At 42.7% G+C, this 22,315-nt stretch overlaps 1 protein-coding gene across 1 annotated transcript in view; it reads right to left on the bottom strand.

Annotated features, from left to right (window-relative positions):
* Window positions 1-4,882: 4,882 nt before the first annotated feature.
* srcin1a (SRC kinase signaling inhibitor 1a) overlaps window positions 4,883-22,315 on the bottom strand; it is a gene marked incomplete at its 5' end in the record, with an annotated part of 31,298 nt that continues 13,865 nt past the window's right edge. Inside the window, 13 exons of the mRNA XM_083931471.1 lie at window positions 4,883-5,148; window positions 5,879-6,018; window positions 6,350-6,611; window positions 6,770-7,076; window positions 8,335-8,482; window positions 8,803-8,933; window positions 9,837-10,012; window positions 13,684-13,844; window positions 16,121-16,248; window positions 16,667-16,768; window positions 17,458-18,281; window positions 20,033-20,328; window positions 21,349-21,544. Coding sequence (XP_083787597.1) covers window positions 4,963-5,148; window positions 5,879-6,018; window positions 6,350-6,611; window positions 6,770-7,076; window positions 8,335-8,482; window positions 8,803-8,933; window positions 9,837-10,012; window positions 13,684-13,844; window positions 16,121-16,248; window positions 16,667-16,768; window positions 17,458-18,281; window positions 20,033-20,328; window positions 21,349-21,544 — 3,057 coding nt within the window. The 3' untranslated portion in view covers window positions 4,883-4,962. The remainder of the gene's footprint in view (window positions 5,149-5,878; window positions 6,019-6,349; window positions 6,612-6,769; window positions 7,077-8,334; window positions 8,483-8,802; window positions 8,934-9,836; window positions 10,013-13,683; window positions 13,845-16,120; window positions 16,249-16,666; window positions 16,769-17,457; window positions 18,282-20,032; window positions 20,329-21,348; window positions 21,545-22,315) is intronic.

Genomic DNA, 22,315 nt, shown 5'->3' with positions numbered 1-22,315 from the left:
AATACAGAGGGGCTGCACTGCATGGCTAATCTGGAGACATTCTTGCTGGAGGTGTGTGAAGGTGCCACCACCTTTCTAACAAATCATGCTTCAAAAATAAGGACATCAAAAATGCCGGTAGATGTGGAAAAAAACGTTTCTTGATTTATAGCAGGCACAGGTCATTGACTCTCCTTGCCCCGGTTTCTTTTTTCAAAATGTTCACCATCTTCACTTTTAGGATTCTTACACTCCTCTTCTGTGCAAGTCTGTATTTTTAAATTCATGAAAAAAATGATGGTATGACCTTGGCTGCCACCACCGCAAAAGGCAAGAAGGAGAAAATACTGTATAGCCTGTCTACACAGGCGCTGCCAGATCAAGCATGCATTGGCCTTAACCGAACTAAATATAAAGATAATACCTGGTGCTGGCCCTGGATCTTCATGAAGTCCTCTCTTCTGCCACTTTTAATCTTGTCTGTGCTGTTCTGCTGCAGGTGCTTCAGTTTGGAGGCGGCTGAGGAGTGGAGCATCTTACCAACGCTTGAACTATTCCCTCCCTGAAAAGAGAGGAGAGACGTGTGAATCAGACCTTGGACACACAGAACATGCCCATACATTTCATTTCTCCTCTTCAGTGCCTTCAGTTTATGCATCACATACACATCAGACACACATCAACTTTGAACAGAGTTTGATTCCAGCAAGTCTCCCAAGACCAATGAGGCTTTTAAGATCAGAACTTGTAGCTGACACAACTCAACAATACACTTCACAGGGTTTCACCATCTATCAGTACAAAATGACAAAGACGAGAATATAGAAACACAGCATCAAAACTGACGTGGCGTAGCCTAGCCTCACCGCAGGATCCACGAGGCGGTGTGCTTAATGATCTTTCTTGCTGAGTTACTCTGTAGACTGTAATACTCACAAAACCAAATACACTTTCAGATAAATTCCCATCCAACTGTGCCTCTTCTGCACACACAGACATTTAGCTGAAAGGAAAGCTAATAAATGAACTGTAAATAATAGCCAATCCTTCTCAGTTATGGTAATTCTAAATTCTTCTTCTGAGCATATTCTTCCTTGATGTGAAGCTGAATTTTGAAATGCACACTTAAAATATACTGCATACTTAATGCTTTATTTAATATGCTAACTCAACTGTAATGGGTATTAAAAGGAGACTGCATGTGTGAATATGGCGCACAAGCAGCAAACGTTGGACAAGAGTAGGAGGAAGGGTCATGTTGAAACGTTGAATGTGGTTGTGGTTGAAGTTGGAGTGATGAAATATTGTGTGAAGACGCTGTAATCCTCAGCCTTGCCTATGGGAATGCACCCAGGCTCTACATCAGAGGGACGAAACTCACCATGACAGAGTGACTGTCAATTACGGTAGTCCTGCCCTGATTGAGGGCTACATACAGAGCAATAGGGAATACGACGCAAGCTGTCAAGACACCTCACAGATGTGGCAGCTGACACAGGAACGCAATACGTCTTTTGATTATCGTTAATCTTTTGTTTTGTTACGGTCAACTGGAGGTGAAGAAGGCTACTCTCAATGTCTGGTTATAGAGTTCAACTTGTGGTCATAATATATTAACAAGAAGTGTATTAGAAGCTACATTTGGCTTTCGCATAAGATATTTCTGTCCTCATACAGGTTCCGGAGTAGTAAGATTGACTTATAAAGTTGCTTGCTTCACATCTCTAAGTAATGACCTAAAATCTACTTCTGTCTGGGTTCTGGAAACACAAATTCACCAAGTAATTTTTGGTGTGTGTATGATAATGTGACACAGTAGATCAAATATGCCTTTAAGCTTGTTTCAATACAGCATGATGCACCTTGACACATCATTATTTTGTTTTAAACTACTTCTGTGGGAAAGACAGCTTATTTCAAGACAGATCTAGGGTGGGAAGGTTAAGATGATGAGGAGATAACAAGAAGAGAAAATGTAAGATATTTGCTTTATCTTTACATTTGTTTTTATTGTCCGTTTGGCGTAACAGATGGTGGAATTGCCCAGATTTATAGAGAGAGAAAACAGATGCTAAGATAGATCTATAAAGAAACAATTAACAACCCGTAGCTCAGCAGGATAGCAGCTCCGTCACTAATCACAGAAAAGACAATTAGGGAAGGAGTCTGTTGTCTGTCCCCTACTATGTATTTTTGATTTCAAATACAATTGGATGCTGATTTAGTCAGGGAGCAGCCATCAGAAGCTTGAAAGTGAAGCTCCAACAGTCACCCAGAGAGACGCAGTGAAGGAAGAAAATGAGAGCATGCTGCTTCAGAGCAGGAATCTGCACAGCAGGTGCAAGCAATGAACCTGGATTGATGCTGGGCTGAAAGAGGGCGGCTTGGGTGGTACCGGTGGCTTCTTGGTCTCTGTGGTCGGACAGCCAGTCATCTGTACAGGAGTGCTTTGGGCAGTCGTGTCACCGTAGAGCTGCTCTGCAGTTGGATGGCCACTGATCTCTATCAAGGTGTTCTCCAGCTCACGAATAGTCTCCTCCAAGCTGTCCAGCCTCCTGTAGGTGCTGTGTCGGATATCTTCTCTCTGGCTCTGGTTGGATTGTCTGTCGGCAGAGGTAGCTGACCCACTGGACTTAAGAGTGATGCTTACTGATTCCTGCTGTACCTCAGGAATCTTCGTTTCAGTGTTGGGCTGAAGTTTCAGCACTTTATCCCCTGTCTCTATCCCTCTCCTCAGAGCCTCCACCAGAGAGCTCTGCTGACCCAAATGGAGGGAGGATTTTATTCTGGGTTTGGGCACCATCTTGGATGACTCCAAAAGGGAATGCAGCAGCCTGTAGGCATCCCTGACTGTTTTTTCCTCTCTGAGGAGCACTAGGAGAGGTCGGACACTAAGCTGGACCTTAGGGACCTCATTAGTCTGCGGGGAGATGATCATTGTCTGCAGAGCTTCACCTCTAATCCTGCTGAGCTCCTGGGCCTCAATAGGAGACACCACCCTCACCTCCAGCTCTGTCAACAGAAGGGTAACTTCCTGTTTTAACTCTATGTCCTCCTTCGTACAACACTGCTCTCCCATTTGCTGAGGAGGGCTTCTAAATGAATCCCTTTCTTTTGAAAGTTTCGTCTGGTAGAGCGTGTGATGAACAGTGCAATCTCGTGATGGAGTCTCTTCTGCTGTGTCATTTGCTGAATCTCTGACAGGATCCTCTGAGGTGGTGGGCAAAGCTGGCAAACACTCTGTCAACACGATGTGGGGGACAGGAGACAAGCGTCTTCCCTATAAATGAGGAAAGCACTTGAGGTTTAAATTTAAACATACTGAACATGTCTTAGCTTCAGCACAATCCAACAACTTGCTGCATGAGATTGCAGCATACTCAAAAGAAAAAAAAGTGATCCAGAGAACTTCTAAACATAAGTAGCAGTATTTAAACATGTTTTGGCTCCTTATTGTTGTATCTGGTTTTAATTATGTGTGGTCTGTCCCATGCAGCTCTCTCTCAAGTCTAGAGCAGTCCAGTGAGACATACTAAGGCTCTCATACACAATAAAATCCAACAACGTCAACTGTAAGCCCAGTGCAGAAAACACAGAATGTCCCTCATGTGGTTGTGAAGGACATTCATACTGTATAAAGGAACTCAAAGTAAAGGTCTGTGTCCAAATGATGCTTCCTGAGACAAAATTGTTACTAAATAACACTATGGGTTTTTAATTTCATGCAAAGTTAAGTATTAAGTATTACGTGTTAAATATTCTAGCCACAACGACCATTTTAGCTTAACCTTTTAACTTATTTAGTTAACTGTTTTGGCTTTACAGTACAATTGCTTTATGGTTGAGTCTCTAAGCTATAATCAACATAGGAAGCTATATTTACAGGAAAGAAAACTCTGTACACTACCATCCTATCTACAAATGACAAAATGAGCAATCAGCTATTGAAGAAAGTTGAGCACCTAGCAGACGAAGGACCTGGATACTTTTCTCAGGAAGATCAAACCAGATCAGAATACTGATCTTATGTTCATAAAGTGTAGCGAAACATAACTGGATGTGTAAGTATGACACTTTCTGCTAAATTTATAAGCCTGTGATATGCTGACATACAGTATGTATACCTACCGGTTTTAAAGTTTTTCTGCCCCTGAGTGGCCAAAAAATGAATAATTCAACTTTAACTTCAAGTTGTGTGTGTACAAATGATCACACTGTCAAATGAGAACCTTCGGTATATGGTGCTTATACATGGTTGTTCAGTCTAAACACCAGTATTACACACATCGTTGCTTTGGTGTGTTTTGCATATTTTTTGGTTGGGATTCCAGAAACACAGCAAGACGAGTGGCGAATAAGATATTATTCTTAGAAACTATAGAGACAGAGGTTTAAGAGGGCAGCAATTCACAGCACTCAGGGTCAGCCAGAATATTACCTCAGTGCCCGGGGCCTTAGAGGGCCACAGGTCCAGTCTGCAGGGAGGTACACTTTTCCTGCTACGAGGGCTAACAGGAAGGGAGAGGGGAGTGGGAAGAGCGAGCCTGAGCGGGACTCTCTCAAACAGCTGGGGAGGGAAATGGGAGGTTCAAAGTGGTCGTAAATTGCGGGATAAAAACACAACTGCCTCTGAATAATCAAAAATCGTTTTTCATTGACTCCATGTTCCATCAAATTTCAGGCAGGCCATCTCAAACACAGTCCAAGCAGCAATCAGGGTCCATCTGTCTGGTTGTGATCTGTGAGCCCTGGGTGATGATGTGTGTGACTGAGCAGTGTGTGATCTTTGGGCTCTCCCAGTGCCAGGGGCAGGGGGGGACATATGGCACCTGCTGCTTGAACATGTGGTAATGTTGGTGATGAGCATGTCTGCTTGTGAGAATACGTGCATGCAAAAGTCAGCAGCAGATTGTGGACGAAACATAAATGATAAAAAGAGTGTCGTTTTCCAAGTCATTGAACAACGGTTTATTGAGTGTATAATCAACATAATGCACAACCCATGTTTGAGTTTACCTCCAATTCTGCAGCAATTTTCTCCTCCTCTCCTTCCTCCTTGTCCCCAGAGGCAAGTGTGGGGGGTGTAGACGCAGGGCGGGGGTTTTCAGACACAGCCCTCCTGAGTTTCACATGAGGCTTCTGGCCTTCAGTCTCTTCAGATTCAGACTTCTACAATTGCAAAAAAAGAAGGCTTTTAAAAGTTTTAACATATCTTAGGCTTACAGTGTCAACAAACACAAAAATATTCCTCAGGTCTACAAAACAATAGATTAGCACTGATAACCTTCTCTCTAAATGGGAAAAATAATCTGTTGATATTTACCTCTGAGAGAGATCTTTGAGAAATTAAACATTGTCAATTTGATGAATAATTGTTTTTAATTGCACAATCCCTACTTTATGCACATAAAATGTCGATGCACTTTGATGCACATTCATAATACAACTCAGATATTAAAGTGGGCCAGAATGATCTGGAACTGTGTTCCGGCACCAAAGTCAGTCTAACAGAAGTAGTGGTTTACTGGTTAAAAACAGGCTCGGTAGAGTACGGCATGCTAATGGTGCTGACGGATTCAGTGTTTTTGTGCTTTTAGCTGTGCTAAACCAGAAGAATGTTACATTAAAACAGAACAGATATACAGTTTTGCCCTCTTTGTTCTCCGTGAAGTTTGCTGGAAGTGATGCGCTATTCACACACAAGTCCTAATTTAGATGCGAAGGTGATTTATGTGATGTCCAAAAGTAACTGATGAACTCTAAAGAAACTTTAAAATGTTAAATTTGAGAATGGAATTTAGTGTGGTGGTGGAAGGAGTTTTAACAGGATTCTCCCACTTGCCGAATCCCCCTTTAACACTTGTTAGAACTGTACGCCTGTGAATTTCATCTGTCTTACTTTTATGCTTTTTCCAGGAATGAGGGGCTCTCCGCTGCGGCTGGTTATTCCTGGAGAAGATGGGAAACTGCGTCTAGGTGGTGGAGGAGGAGGAGACTTGGAGGGTTTCTCTGTGCGATACCGCGGCACTGTCAACTCGTCTGCAAAGAAACGAATTCAGGCAGGTTGAGAAAGGATTCATACAGTGACAGTGATTTTAGAGCTAGCTATGAGGCGTTTGCAGGCATTTATACTGTATCTCCAGTTTTCATGATTTTCATATTTTATTTAAGTTTAGGGAAAAAATGTTCTTAAGAAAATCTAATGACCTGCAGTTTACAAAACTAAAACTTATTTCATTTTAAAATGCCTACCCTGAAAACAAAACTGTATTTCTTAGCTCTTGAAAAGCTGACAATTTGAAGGGGCAAGGTTTTCGCTTGACAATGATGCATGATAATGATGTAGAATGAAGCACTGAACCCAACTCACCAGAGCCACGCCTCGATCCTCCCTCTTTCCCAGAGAGCTTGTGCTGGGGCTTGCTGACTCGGTGCTCTGCGATTCCTACCCCACTTTGGGGGTTCTGGGAAGAGGGTGTGTTGGTGGAGGGCTTGATCTGCTTGGCAGCAAAGTCCAGGTCGGGAATAGCTTTCAGTAACTCAGCCTGGGTCTCCTCCAGCAACCGGTTGATGTCCTGGGCGCTGTACTGGGTCAGACTGGCTCGCTTCTCCTCCCAGTCCCTCTCTGCTGCCTGTGAAGAGCAGAGATTTATCTAAACTAATCAAAAAACGCACAGCCAATGTGCTGTTGCAGTACTGCTGTGAACTATGTTGTGACATGATTTGTTATGCAGTCTAAGTGAGCAGTGAAAACAGAGGAAAGGTGAAAAGAAGCAAAAATAATTCCTACCAGTCGGACTTCCACAGACAAAGCTTTGTCAGCTAAAGCGCGGCGTTCCAGCTCCTCCAGGGCTTTGCCTTTGTGGGGAACAGGAGGATGATTGTCCTTGTGAGAGCCAGACAGGTTCCCGTGGACACGACTCAGGCTGGTGTGGGGGCTCCAGTTAGACAAGCTGTTGCCTCCCCCGAGGTCATTGATGGTGAGTGGAGGGCTGGTGGGGATGTCAAAGTCTGAAAACTTTCGCAAGTCGTCGTTGTGCTTTAATGAAGGACTAGAGTAGTCCTCCTGTTTCTTCCACACCCCCTCATTGGCTTGTCTGGAGGAAGATGAATGAATTAATCAACTCTCTGGAATGTAACACAAACTAAAACATGAATGATACGTGTCATGAAACGAAAACAATTGTTGCTCAAAGCCCAAAACATTAAAAACACTGTGAGGGGTGAAAACCTCTGCAAGAACTAAACCATTCTCCAATTATCTCTCTTTTACCCAAAAAGAAGAGAGAGAAATAATAATGTGATAAGCTCTTTTTGATCAGTGAGGTTAATTAAACTGGAGAGTTAGTTTTTTTTGGGCACAAGGCTGATTAGGCGATAGACGACAGAATGCTGAAGGGTACATTTTAAAAGTCCAAGTCCACACTTACCATAAAATTAAAAAGTATTTATTCATGTGGCTGAAAAGAGCCTTCATTAGGGTGGTAGGCAGAGAGCCAAGCGGTCACATAACGCTAGCTGCTTGAATGCATCCTTCAGGGCATCTTTTTTTTATGATTTCATCTCTCTGTCTCTGCCGGTTTTAAAAGCTTTGGCTTAAAACAATAAATGTTTAATGGCGGAAATCTCTGATCTGATTCAACAGCAATATCTAATCAATTTTCCTTGGTCCAAGGCCTGTCTGTCCACTACATTTTATGAAAATCCATAATGTTCTGCTGACACACAAACAAAGAGGGGTGAAAACATAATCCCTTTGGCAGAGGTACAAACGGAAAAGCCTTCCCTGAATTGATTACAATGGGTACGTTTCCCTGTCAGCTAATGTCGGTCATATTTCACTGTGTGTCACTATGTAAGAATTTGACCACAAATGCACTTTCATCAGCATTTATAAGATTTTATAGGACTTAAAAACTTTTCCATCTCCATATCAATGTAAGGACTAGGTAATAAAAAATTTTTTTACATTCTGCTCTTTTTAATCCAACAATAAAGCCTCTCTCGCATACAGTACAAACCTTAAATCACTAGTTTCGGGAACTTCTGACGGTAAGGGCAGACCCCAAAATTGTCAGACAAACTTAAGGAATGGCAACAAACTTGGTTGTTTATGACCAAGTTATGAACGGGCTATGTGACCATGGTGTAATCTGCATCATGTCCTGCCTCCTGCAAGCTCTACCCAGGCACCACCCTCGTGTAGATCAGTATACACGGAGTATTTACAGTAACTGAGAATGCTTCAGACACGGAGAATTTTCTGTTGTGTGCAACATGTATGAAAGAGAAACTTTGGAAAACGGCTAGAAAGGTACTGATGTACTGTTGCTCTCAGTCGAAGCAGGCTCATACTTGCGCATGGTGGCGAGGGTGTCAGTTACAGTCTTGCAGCGTTTTAACAGGGCATCAAGCCTGTGTGGCTCTTCTTTCAGGAATTTGACGGCCTCCACCTCCACCCTGAGCACCACCCGCATCTTACTCTGCAGGCCTGGGAACTGATCTGCAGGGAAAGAAGAGAAGTAACACAGGAAGCAAACCTTGTTCCTCCAAACAAATCAATTCCACTTGTGAAATGTGCTGAAAGCCTTTTGTGGTAATTAAACACAACATTTTTGAACTGCTGTAAATGGTAAGGGAGTTCATTAAGACTATGAGCAAACTGAGAGTGATTAAATGTTTGATTGGTTGTGGGTGACTAAAGGATACTCAGTTCTTTGGTGAGTAATTAGTGTTTTATAAACTGTCTGCCTGAGTTGAGTTAAAGACTGTTTTCTGTTTTGTGCCTGTGCACAGAATGTGAAATGTGCCAGCGTGACTCACTTTTCAGTTCTGTGAGTGTTTCCCCCAACTTTCTCAGAACGGTGGCCTTCTCCTCCAGCTCCTGCACTGTCACCAGCTTGTGGTTGACAGACGACTCCTTCTGGATCTCCTCCACTGACTTCTCCAGGTCGCTGAGATGGAACAGACAGAAGGCTGAACACCAGAGATTCCGCCGCTTCACTTAAATTGGACTGAATATTTATCTAAGAATTATGCTAGTTGGGTTTCAGGGGAAAAAATAACTTCAGCCAATAAACTGTCTCTCAGTTAATTGGCTGCGAGATCAACAGATCTGGACAGCTGAACTGGAGGAGTGTGGATCAGTCTTCAAAAGTTTAGAAACAACTGAGGTAAAAAGTGGAAAAGAGTCAAATCAGTTTGTTCAGCTCTAATATCCAGTAAGTGTCTGGTCTGGTCATAGGTGGTCATATGTCATATAAATCCGCCTTAAATTACGTAAGGAATGAAAGTTTAATGTATAATTAAGCAACAATAAATTGGCCATTAGCCAGACTGAATAACCAACATTGATTAGCAGAGATCAGCTAACAGTTCAACCAATTAGTCTGCAATCAAAATGCTGCTCAGAGTGAGATTCAGGAAGTCTTGTGCTGCTCACGGAGAGATCCAGGACTTATATCCACATATGAGACAGAAGCAACTTATCTGATTAATAAATCTTTGCTCCGGTTTTGCAGTCACTTCAATTAGTTGCTGGATCGTCTTATACCTCCGATCTTAATAAGCATCTTGCTCTATGCCGGGCTTAATTACAGTTACAATTTCATCCTATCACTGTGTCACCCTGTGAGTCATCTAATTATAAAACAGATATGAACTGTGTCATGTTTGAAGCGATTATGAAATCCGTGATAATCGTACACGGCATACTGTAACTGTCATTTTATATATCCCATATACAGAGGAGATCACTAATATTGGTACTGTGGAAGAATCATACTAACGTTAGGCTTATTATTGATTAAAAAACTCGAGATTTACGGAGGGGACATTATTCTTATCCTGTTACTCACTGGAGCTGCTGGATGATGAGCTCCTCCTCATTGAGGTACTTGAGTCTCTCCTCCTCCACCAGAAGGCGCTGTCTCTGCAGAGGATCCTCCTGCTTCCTTAGGGCGTCGGCCACGCGCACGTTAAGCTCCGCCTCTGTCCGCTTTAACAGAGTCCGCACTGAATCCTGGTTCTCCATCTGCACACACATTCAAATGCAATGTTAACACATAGTGCTCTCACGTCTGCAGTGCATGCTGTGCACTCAGCGACTACTTGGAAATGAATTGTATCAATGTTAGCCTCGCTTCCCTCATGAGCAGAGGTGGCCTAGGCTGCAGCCTACTGTAGGGGCCCCAAGTGTGCAGGGGCCCCAGATTGGCCAGACTATTTTAAACATTTTTAATTTACTACAATGGGGGAAAAACAATTGCTTTCTATTGGGGCCCTTAGAAACATTACAAAAAAATTAAGTCACTAATTGGATATATACGGGACATATTTACCCAATTAGCTTCCATCATGTGGCCGGGTTCATAAGTTTGTTGTCAAATCCCTCACTGTTACTGAGTATAGCGGCAAAATGTCAGAAAGGAAATGTGATAGCGGAGCACGAAAAAAGGAAAGCACAACGTCTGAAAGAACAACAGGACAAAGATCTACAAAAGAAAATTCCAATTTTGAATGTTGCAGACTCTTCTTCTGTTCTAGTGGGATTTTTCTGATAAAGCATGATTAATAACGTGGGGGGCCGAAACAAACAGTAGCCTAGGGGCCCATGACCACCTTAATCCAGCACTGCTTATGAAATAGCTTTTTGAGGTTGTGAAATTTGCTATCACTGCCACTGTGGCATAACAACAGGACAGCGTGGAGGAGAATTGCTGTCGCCTAGGCTTTTCAAAACAAAGACCTCAGGGATTTACAGCAACTATAGATTTGGTTTTGTTCTGTCTTATTAGGGGACAGGTGGTGGCCTCTTGTTTTACTACAAGACCTTCTCTGTCTTGTTATGCCAGAAGAACATTTAGCTCTATCCTTGACCGTGTATGTGTTTAAAAGTCATTGTTTGTGAGTGCAGCAAGTAGTTATCTCTGTGTAATGTGTGTGTGTTTGTGTATCAGCATATGCATGTAATGTTTCTCCTAACACAGACAGCCGAGATGCCCCGAGGAGAACAAAGGTTGTCCACGACAGACGCACTGAGCGTGAACTCAGCTCCCTCTCAGTGTTATAAATGGAATATTCTACAGGACTTCTGCATGTAATACAACTCCCTGAGATGAAGACACCTGGTAAGCAAGAAAAATGAATAATTGATCAGCCTCATGTTCCAGGAAGTGAAGCAAGACAACAATATATCACTAACATTTTCAATTTCTCAGTATTCCCCATTAAACTGCCAAAACTGATCCTGCGGATGCATCAGTCTAAATTCAGTGTATTTTAAAATATCCAGAAAAACCCATTTGTAGACTTTTTGTTTTCATTTTGCAAGTTGCCTGCCCCCCCCCCCCAAGTTGCCTGTCTCTTCTGCACGCTCCGTCTGTATAATTCATGAGCCACATGTAAAATTTAAGCTACTGGCCATCGCCATGGGCAACAATATGGGTCTGGGTGAAGAGGTCACACATGCAGGTAAACAGCAAAACTGTCCTCTCAGGGTACAGCACAGCCTTGGTTGTTTGGCTCCCAAAAAACCTTGCGAACAAATAGAAGCACTACACAAAAGGGATGTCACAATATGATTTCAAATCATGATTATTGTCAGAGGAGATATCACGGCTCGCACGATTATTAATCAGGGAATTTCTTATTGGACTCTATGGAAGTAAAAAGACACAAGATGTTTCCAATTTAAAACCCCAGTCCTTGTTTTACTGTATTTTTCACACAACATTCTTTTGGTCCTCCACATAAAACATGTAAGATAACTTTATATTACAAACAGAGGGTTCTGCATAGAACTGGAGTTACATACAGGTAACTACTACGTATTCCTGCAAGATTCATAAAGTAAACAATAACACATTGTGAACTACTCCAGGAGTGTTTAAACAGTTTTTTCTCAGCTTGGTAGCGTTACATTCATTCGTTAAAAAAATGTTTTTAATTGACTTGGACATTAACAGGTGTTAAAGGGGTGGGTTATTATCTCAAAGATGTTTCAGAATCAGAAATACTTCAATAATCCCAGAGGGAAATTGTTCGACAGCAGTCTTGGATGTGCATCTTCTACAACAACTCCCTCATCATTTGGTTAGATATCCAAAATGCTCCCACACTGCTGATTTAATGCTTTTTGGTGGAAATAAGGCTGTGTAAAGTGTACATCTTTACAGCTTTTCCTCTCAACGCTTCAGGTGAGTGGCAAGACTCAAAACAAACAAACTGCGCATGCATACGGTACATTACGTGAGGAGATTTCAGCTCACACACAAACTACTTGACTCGCGGGATTTATTTTCACAAGGCAACAATAGAAGAATCAAGACACCATAGATATTGCAGATTCTAAAATTCTTACCATTATGAATCTGTGATGTTATGTAACCGAGGTTACGGCAAAACCGGTTAGTCCCCACTTCCCTACTGCATACCCATCATCTATTGCTCCCATTACTCCTTCTTTCTCTTTTCCCCTGCAAGAGACTTCAATCCTCTCCTACTGCCTCTGAGAGCATTTAACTCATCATCTCTTCCTGCAGTAACCATGGCATCGCTGGCATCAGCGATAAATGGAATAAATGAGGACGTCATCTCCACATTTAATTTAACCCTTCTTTGTGGCATTTCATCTGATTCTGCATCCATTGTGGCATTCTGTGTCTCTGTAGAATACAATGCCACTGAGCTTGTATCTGCCACTCCTTCTCTCTCATTATTAATCCTCAAAAGATACAATGCCCTCAATGTGTCATGCAGTGCAGCTATGTGAACCTGCAGGTGTTATTTTACTGGAGGTATAGTACTGAAGTGTAGATCAAATAAACATCAAAGCCACTGCTCCTGCATACAGTACATGTGTGAACTATTGTATAGTATACATTTGACGTCATGGAAATGCTATTTAACGAATGCATGTAGACAATAGAAGAATTCAAATATTGGAGAGTAATTGAGATGTTTTCTACACTTTGTGGAACAAAAGCAAAAACATGTAGAGTGCATAATGTGGTCTAACATCCTGTATGACTTGCATGTCAACTGAAAATGATTCATCACAACCTTTTGGTACAGAAAGACCAGTTCGTTGAGCCCTCAGATCCTCTACTGCTTGCTTGCTAGAGAGCCATAACCCTACCCAAAAGAAAATTGGAGATGCATCTTTTTCCGGTTATGCTCCCAAATTTGTGGAACTCCTTACCTAAAAACATAAGAGATGTAGGCTCGGTCCAAACCTTTAAAGAAACTGTTAAAAACACATCGTTTTACCCTAGCCTTTTTAAAACACCGTCACAAATCATGTTTTGAACACCTAATCCCACCATTTTAAAGATATTTTATTCCTTTTAAGGCATTTTTTATTATATTTTCTTGTTTATTATATGATTTACTGAATAATATTAGCTACTTTTATGCAACCTTACTCATGTTTGCCGCCTATTTACAGTATATACGCATGTTTCATGTTTAATACTCTCAATGGCTGTCTTCTCTTCATGTTTTTAATGTAAACTTTGAGCTGTATTTTGTATTAAAGGTGCTCTACAAAAAGTTTTTTATTATTATTAAGACATCGAATGGCAGGGAAAAGTGGACACGTTATCAACACCATTATACAAATATTTCATACTATTTGCATGGTTAGATACCACTAATAGTAAATAAAACAGGCTCTTTAAGAAGTTATTTTCTCATTGGATGTACCTGTGTCTTGCGTAGCTGGCTGAGCTGTTTCCGCAGGTCTGTGGCGTTCTGCTGCAGGCCGTGCAGGTGGAGCTGCATCTGCAAGCGGTTGGCGCTGTTCACCGGGGTTGTGTTTGAAGGTGGCGGCGGCATCAGAGCTAGAGGTGCCGACGGTGTGTGAGCTGCCAATCACAGAGCAGGACATGGGGGGAGGGGGTCACCAAGAGGTGGTTGGGAAACAAATTGGTTAGTTTGTCGGGCTGTGCTCCGGGCAGATTTGCAGTCAGATAAGTATGACAGACAGTACAAACAACAAAAAACACACACACACACGACACACACACACACACACACACACACACACACACACACAGCATAAAGGACCAAAGAAATATGCATATATAGAAAATCTGGGCACACAGTGAAATAAATACAGTGTGTGAATGCAAAAAAAGTGTCATATTCACAAACCTCTAATAGCCCACAGGGAGAAGTGTGAGATTATGCTATTAGTAACCCATATAGAGGTGCAATTAGTCTATTCAGTAGTGACACACAGGGGGAAAACCATGCTCTTATCTGAACACAGGGCTTTGTGAGTATGGCCATTGACTCCCCCAGCTATTCTCTCTCTTGCACGCACGCGCGCACACAAACAGACACACACACTCTCATACACATTTACAAATGAAAGCCTAGTCTGTGACAAAAACAACCTTCTGAAATTCCCAAAGGTAATAACCAAGCAGAATTTCAAAAAGTAGAGACAGACAGAGCGAGGGGGGGTCCGCTCTCCGGGAAACCAGCCAGGAGGGAAACGTGAGGATAGACACCGCCAGCTACCCAGCAACACCACACACCCATACAGAGAGCAGAGAGCCATGAGGGATGTTTGATAGGAGAAATAAAAAGGGCGATAGAGTAAGAGATGGCAACTACCTTTCTTCTTCAGCCGTCCAGCTGGAATATAGAAAGAATGATGAGAGGGATGGTAGAGAGGGAGAGGAAAGTCTTTAGAGTTCATATTTTACAAAAATTATGATCCTGGAGAGTATTTTTATTCACTACACCCGAGAAAATGACTCTGGTTAGTCTTTTGGCGGGATATCAATTTGTGAGGAAGCTTCAAAGACTACTGTGTCCTTGCACTGGCCCTATGAAGGTCTGGCCACAGAAAAGGTTGTTTGTGCCAAAACTGCGTTACAAAATTATGGACATGGGAGAAAAAAAAAGCATAGAAAAAGAAGAATAGAAAGAAGAATGAAAACAGGAAGATTAAGGGGTTTCATTCAGAAAATAATTACGTTTGCACCGGCTACACCTGTTGGAAAACGATCAGCATTTCATAAATTCTATGCTGACAAGTAAAGTGGTTTAACACCTTTCAGCTCCAAGCTGTTAGAAGGTAAATATCCAAAGTGTCTTTCCCAAGCATGAACTCTATAAAGATTCTCCCGATTCTATAAAGTTTATTTGACCAAATTTATCATTAGCAGTGTTTTCAGATGAAGGAAGAATTATTTGGTATGAAACTCTTCTAAGTCAGTAGTTGGAGAAAGAAAAAGATAGTAAAAGAGAAGGGAAAAAAAGAGATGAATGGGTAAGAACCTTTTATAATTTACACTCACTTAGCTCAGTGAAGGTGCTGAAGCTGTCAATCAAACACTACCAGACTTAAATGGTTACACATCAGTCGGGTTATTTTTGCATTTCCACTGTCCTAAGTTGTGGATGGTGCCAATAGAACCGTTCCATTCGGTCCTGTTTTTTCGGTACCCCTCTGTTGAGATACACAGTGCACTGATCCAATACTATAAGGTGGAGCTAGAAACAGTGCAGTCCATGATTGGTGCAGACGTTTCTCTGCATAGTCGCAAAGAGGAAATACAGTGAGAGCTGGATGGATTAGTGACAAATGAAAAGGTTTTTCAGCTTGTTTCTCAGGGTGCCCATGGCTCTTACCATCCTGTAATAACCCTGCCTACATTTAATGTTGAACCCGAAATAAATCTAGCGTTACCTACAGATCTAAAGGTATCATACTAAGGGTGTCTGTATAGAAATGAGGCTTTAATCTGCTTACAAAAGAGCTCTGGTGAGGTCTGTTTGTGGTCTGAAAGCCAACAGAGCAGCCACTGATTTAAAACTGCCCAAACAATAAGTTACATGTTTACAGCTCTTGGTTCGTAAGTTAAAAATCAGTAAAAATAAAAAAATAGACAAGAACTAATGGGCAACAACTCTTTACTCTTATTTGGCATTGTGAGAGCATTGCCAAATTTAGATAAATAAGGAGGTCACCATAACTGTGTCCACTATCCTCTTAAAGTAGCATTGCATTGTTTTCAACATAATTAAACCTTTAAATAATTTCTAAATAGATCAGTGATGTTAGTAGCCAAAAGGCTGGTGTTACACGGTTTTGGTACACGGGTCACAACTACGCTGCTGTACTCACTTCCAGTTGCGGAGCCGTCGCTGTTGGTTTCGGTCTTCTCGCTGGAAGAAAAAGGTAATGGCCGTGAGAACTCCGTCCCTTGGTCCGGAGGGCAGCCCGCCATCATGCAGAGACGCAGCAGGCCGCATCTGAGGATCAACGGCCACAGGGCAAGGCAATTACAGTGCTAACGCTAACAGCACCACTACTGGACACTATCAGCAGTTTATCTTCTGGTAAATGAGCCCTTATTGTGTTCATGAAGCTGAAGTGCCACGATAACAATATTCCATGTAAATAAGGAACTTTAAGTCTATTGAAAGGCTATCATACACATCTATGTACTAGTGAATCAATAGATCAATAGCACTGGGCCCTGTAGCTAATGTTTAGTGCTCTGTACTTGTGCTCTCACACAAAGTCATGTACCACTTTACTGCTATGGAGCTGATAATGGCTCTGATAATAGCCCGCTGCTGTTCCTGTCAATAATGCTGCCTATGTATCTGACCTGGAGCTGTGTCTGTGAATTTCAGAGGGATAATGGGGGATAATGGAGAGTCTTACGTGCTGTCACTGTCTGGTGCTCTGGTCAGCACACTCTGGACCAGGCCAGTAAGGCTGGCTATCTGCTTCTCCATTGCCTCCATACGCTCCAGACGATGATCCCTGCAAAATTGAAAATTGACCAAAAAAACATATTTTTTTTGCTGAATAAAAAAGCAATATGCAGGCTAGAGGATTTTCAAAACTTAACTGATTTTAAAAACGTTGGAAACCACAGAAATACCAACAGATTTAACCGAATTCCCATATTTAAATTGTAACATACACTCTAGACAATCCAGTCAAGACGCCGGACCACACACATTTGGCATTTATACTAAAAGATTTCCATGTGGCGGCTCCGGGGACCTGGAATCTCACAAAAACTTTTGTTTTGGTATATTTTTGGCATCATTTGCCTTTATTTGACAGCACAGCTCAAGATTGACAGCCAAGGAGAGAGAGAGAGAGAAAGAGAGAGAGAGAGAGAGAGAGAGAGAGAGAGAGATAGAGAGAGAGAGAGAGAGAGAGAGAGAGAGAGAGAGAGAGAGAAGACACAACAAAGGGCCAAATGTCAGAGTCGAATGCAGGCTGCTGCAGGAAGGACCAGTTCTGAAACACTGGGTTTTAAATATCTACTTTTAATCATGTAGGTCACAATAAAAAAAAAAAATAAAAAAAAAATTGTGTGTTTGTGGTTTGAAACAACAAAACAGGAAACACATTAAAAATGTTGGCAGTTCAGAAGCTGATCGAGAAAAAGCGATTTAGGACATTCCTCCATGAAATTAATCACACAGACTTGTACTGACCTGCTGCTGTCAGGGTCCTGTCCAGGTATCGAAGAACCAAAACCAGGCGTGGCTCTGCCGCCTTCCCCTGGCCCGGCTGTCAGACACAGAGGCTCTGAACTGGAGCTGGGCCTCGACTTTGGGCTCTCCACAAACACGGAGGAGGAGGCCGAATCCTTACGAAAGGTCTGCCTGACAGGTGAGGCTCTGCTGGGTGAGCTGGAATACGAGTCCCTGTCCCTCAGCTGCATGTCAGGGATTTTCTGCGGGGATGAAGGCGGCATGCGAAAACCCATGCCCAGAGTGGCTGAGGAGTATGTGTCAGTGTAGAGCGAACCTCCAGGCTTGTAGAGGGAGTCCTCCAGGTCCCCTTGAAGAGCTGCGGCTGAGTAGGTGCTGAGCGAGCGCACAGAGCCCCGGCGGTACAGGCCAGTGGAAACAGGGAAGCTAAAGGGGTCTCCGATAGCAGCTAACGACTGGGTGGAAGCGATGCTGAGGCGGCCCTCGTGCATCAGGCTGTAAGGATCTGCATACAGCCCCTCGTTCTTCATCAATGCCATATTTTTTGCAGAAACTTCTTCATCAGGCTTGACATCGCGGCGCTCCAGGATTGCGCTGGGTGAGGGAGACAGGCCTGCGTTGGCATTGTGGCCGGCTGAAGGATGGTGGGGATGTCGGGGCTGTTCATGCTGAGAGTGGGACCCGGTAAAGGATGGAGGACGGCCGCCGCTGTAGGAAAGGCGTGAGCGCGATGGAGAGCCAGATGATGCCGAGGCCGTAGAGGAGGGGAGGGTGTTGAGGCGGCGAGTTGGGGAGGAGTCGCGAGAGGAGTACACCATCTCCCTCTGAAATGAACAAGCGGGAATGAGGGTTACCATGGAGACCTATGGATGAGAGCGCTGTGTTTCACATGAGAAGAGAAGATGACAAATTTCTCAGAAGACCAATTACACATCCAATTACAGAATTTACTCTCTATAAATGTTTTTGATTGCTTGTTGCTGTTATTTTTAATGAGGCCAATAAAAGAAAAAGAACTGTGCTGGCTATAATCCAAAGTTTTTGGGAGGTCACAGTTGTTGTTCACTGAATGTCTTTTCCGTGGAGAAAAGAAATGTCTCCACGTTATTGGCTGATCACAACATTACAACATTATTGTAACTGTGAATTGAATTGATCATTGTGTGTACACTGTAATGAATAGGCATTTGCATGAAAGGAACAAATAAATACATACATACAACAAGGGGGTAGTTCATACTAAACAACTGATAACTAAATATATATCTGTCAATATTTTTGTCTTTCTTCCTGTTAAACATGCACCAGTGCTGTCTTCTAAATACATCTCTGCCTCTATTTTCTTAATGCTGTGTTTTTTCTACACTTTTAAAAAAAGCAAAATACTCCCTGGTCACATAACTATTTTTGTTGCTTATAGGACATATTATACTCATTTTCACGTCATACTTATATTTTGGTTCCTACTAGAACATATTTACATGCTTTAACGATCCAAAACATATGATTTTTCTCATACTGTCTGTCTGAATATACCTCTATTCACCCTCTGTCTGAAAGTCTTCCGCATCTGCACTTCTTCTGCATCTTCTGAGCATCCTAGCTAACCTTGTCATGTGGCGCCATGTAATACACAGAAAACACTGGAGTGTGATTAATGAATTTGTGCTGCAGAGCTGTTATGGGGTCGCATAAACTGTAAGGATACAACTTAAACAAGCAAACAGAAAAAAACACACCTTAGGCCTCAAGTTGTGCCACAAGACAGCTCCAGATGCGACATGCAAAGGAGCAAGTTTACTGTAAGATACTTGTTAAGATGCAGCCAACATTTAGTCACAGTTGCCAGATTAAATGTGTTGTTTAAAATTATGCCTGTGTTTGTGTAAGTCTTTAAGTGTTTAAACTATAAATGTGCTTTAGAAATGTATGGGTGCTGGTCAGCTGTCTCTCTTCCTCCTTTCCTGTTTCTCGCACAGATAGGCACAAACAAGCATGTAAGAATGCATAAACATAAAACATGCAGCGCAGTACATGCACTCACAACATACACAGGCATAATCGTTTTTCACTGCCTGTTTGCATGGTTAATAGCAGTTGATTTCTCAGTATTGTGTGATTACTGCAGATGGTAAGCACGGTTATATATAAAATAATAATAAAAAAAAGGTCTCCCTCAGGCTTCCTTGATCTTCACTGAAGCGTAAATAGCTTAGGATGTTAAAATATGCTCATTTCACAGAGGAACATTGTTCTCTGGTGTCTGCACAGCAACAGATGGCCTACTTGAAGAAGAGAAAATACATTTCCAGGAGGAATACCTGTTAAAGTACTAACCCACATACACCGTAACAGCCTGTCAAAGTTAGCACTGAAATATAAAAAACACTATTACCTCGCCAAAGAATTATACTAGATAATATATATTATACTAGAGGCAGAGCATTATAGCGGTTCTCACTGACAGCGCACTTGTCAAACATCAGACTAGCAGGAGATCAGACGTCATTCTTTCTCTGGAACAACCCAGTTTGACCTCTTCACCTCCCCACTCCCACAGCTCCCGTCTCCTCACCCTCAGGTCTCCGTTAGACAGGTGTGCAGCAGCAGGGTAGGAAGCGTAGATGGGCTCTTTGCGGTAAATCTTGATGATGCTGCGGTCCTGGATGTCCCGGACATCCTCTAGCTCGTAGAAGACGTTGCGCGCCTCGTCCTTGATCAAGATGGCCGTGTTTGGTGACTTCAGCATACCAGCTGTCAACTTCTGAGGGAACATGTGCACAATGAGAGCGTGCAGTGTGTCCAGGCTGCTCAGCTCGTGGGTGATGTGAACCCGACGCGTCTCATCTCCGTACTGCAGGAACAGCACGCCTAAAATAGAGAGACAAGGGAGAGATGGTTGAGTCAAAAGGTGACGGCTTTTGTGGATGGAAAGAATAACTAACAATGGAATACTCAAAGTCAAATATTGTAGCAGTTTTTAGTGTTATCAATTGTGATCAAAATGTTCTGCTTCTTGGTATATGAGATCCAGATGATTATTTTGATCATCAGATATCAGCATGAATTCACAGCTGATGCAAAGGTGCACGTTTAAGGCAAGTGGTATTTTTGCTGCTACTTTTCTTTACAACTTTGACTTCCTAATAATAAAATTGCAGTAATGGATAGTAAATTACCCCCAAAACATTCCCACTTCATGGAAAACTTTGTCAGATGCTGCAACCCTTGATTTTAAAGGTAAAGATGCGTCTGACGCCTGACTAACCTGAATATTCATCTTCATACACCCGTGGGACAAACAAAAAGAACAAACAAAGCAAAGAAAGACCAGTGATTAAAAGTCAAGCAAAATAGGTGAGATATTGCAGACGAGTTGGGGAGAGAAGAAAACAAAGTGGTTAGTTAAAGAGACATGGAGGAGAGATTGGGAGCTTGTGATGCTGCTCAGCTGCTCTGATCTCATTCAAAAATGGCCTACATCAGTCACTGCCTCTGTAGTTTTTACAGCCACTAATCTCACTGTACCTAACGTAACACCTCTCCTTGGTCTAGACCAGCCTCACTAATCCGCTCTACACTCCCAAGGCCCCTTTGTAGTAAACCTATCCTCAAAACTGCTGTTTACTCTTGCACAAAAAGATATCCTGATTAACACAGGCGTGCAGTATTAAAGTCAAATACACCATAAAAATTACCTAGACTAAAATAGTATGTTTTAATAATTCCAGAGAAAATTAAACCAACAATACTTTTTATGATAAATGAGGTGAGAGAACACTTTCTCCCATTCAGTGTAAGCACAATGGTACACGACAAATTACGTAAATCTGATTCAAATCCAACCGGTATGTTTTGTCAGAGCCTGCCAGCAATACTTCAGATCTTAACCTGGAGATCGTAGCTTATTCTGGCTGGCAGAGCGGGACAGCGGCAGGCTCTGGCGAAAACGGTTCATCCGGTTGAACCCAATGGGGATGTCGGCTTCTGACATGGTCTCCAGGGATTCAGCTGAGGCAAAGGAGAGCTTGGCGGCCTGGTCGGCAAGCCCAGACTGGGTAGACTGGGAATGCCGTGGACTGCGGCTCTGCAGAGGGAGAAGAAGACATGGAGACACACATTCATTGACTGAGAGGTGAAATCAAGGCAGAGAGAATGGATTGGACAGGGCCGGCGGAGTAAACCCAACCGGAAAAGAGACAGTGAGCACACAATGAGACACCACACAATCAACCACATAACAAGATTAACGAGACCCTGACAATGGTTTAGCTACCAGCCATTCACTAAGAATCATCAGCGTCACAGTATCTGACAACAGCACAATATACAGTTGTTCTCAAGAGGCATAGCACTCCAGGGCATAAGCCTCAATGAATCACCTACGGTGGGCATGGAGCAAGTATAAGCCGGAAACTGTGCTCCAGCTCAGCATAAGTTATGTCATGTATTCTCGAATTTGCACACCTCCTGCACGCCTGGATCCAAACCAAACTGTCCCTGTGTTGCTACAAACTTTAAATGAGTGCTTGTGGGATGGGAGTACAAGCTCATGCAAATCCCAGGCTGTCACTGTTGGTTTATCCTGCTGGCCTATGCCCAGGCGTCTCTCATTGAGAGACTGTTAGTGCAGCTGGGGCTGAGCCCACTGAACTGGCTCCCTTATCCTCCACTGCTGTAGCGTCTCCTCCAGCTCAGAGGCTGCGGTAATGAGCTCCCAGAATGCTGTCTGCTTGTTGTTTGGATGGCAGAGGCAGATACGTTCTTAGCCACAGTACAGTATCTGTGTCCCCATCTTTGCACCTTGAACACATCCTTTCTGAGGACTTCCTTCTCTCGCTTTTCTACGTGAGACAAA

This window comes from Echiichthys vipera (assembly GCF_963691815.1).
Source record: "Echiichthys vipera genome assembly, chromosome: 17".
Lineage (NCBI taxonomy): Eukaryota > Metazoa > Chordata > Actinopteri > Perciformes > Trachinidae > Echiichthys > Echiichthys vipera.
Note: the sequence above shows the minus strand (reverse complement) of the source record. Positions and strands in the feature narration are given on the sequence as shown.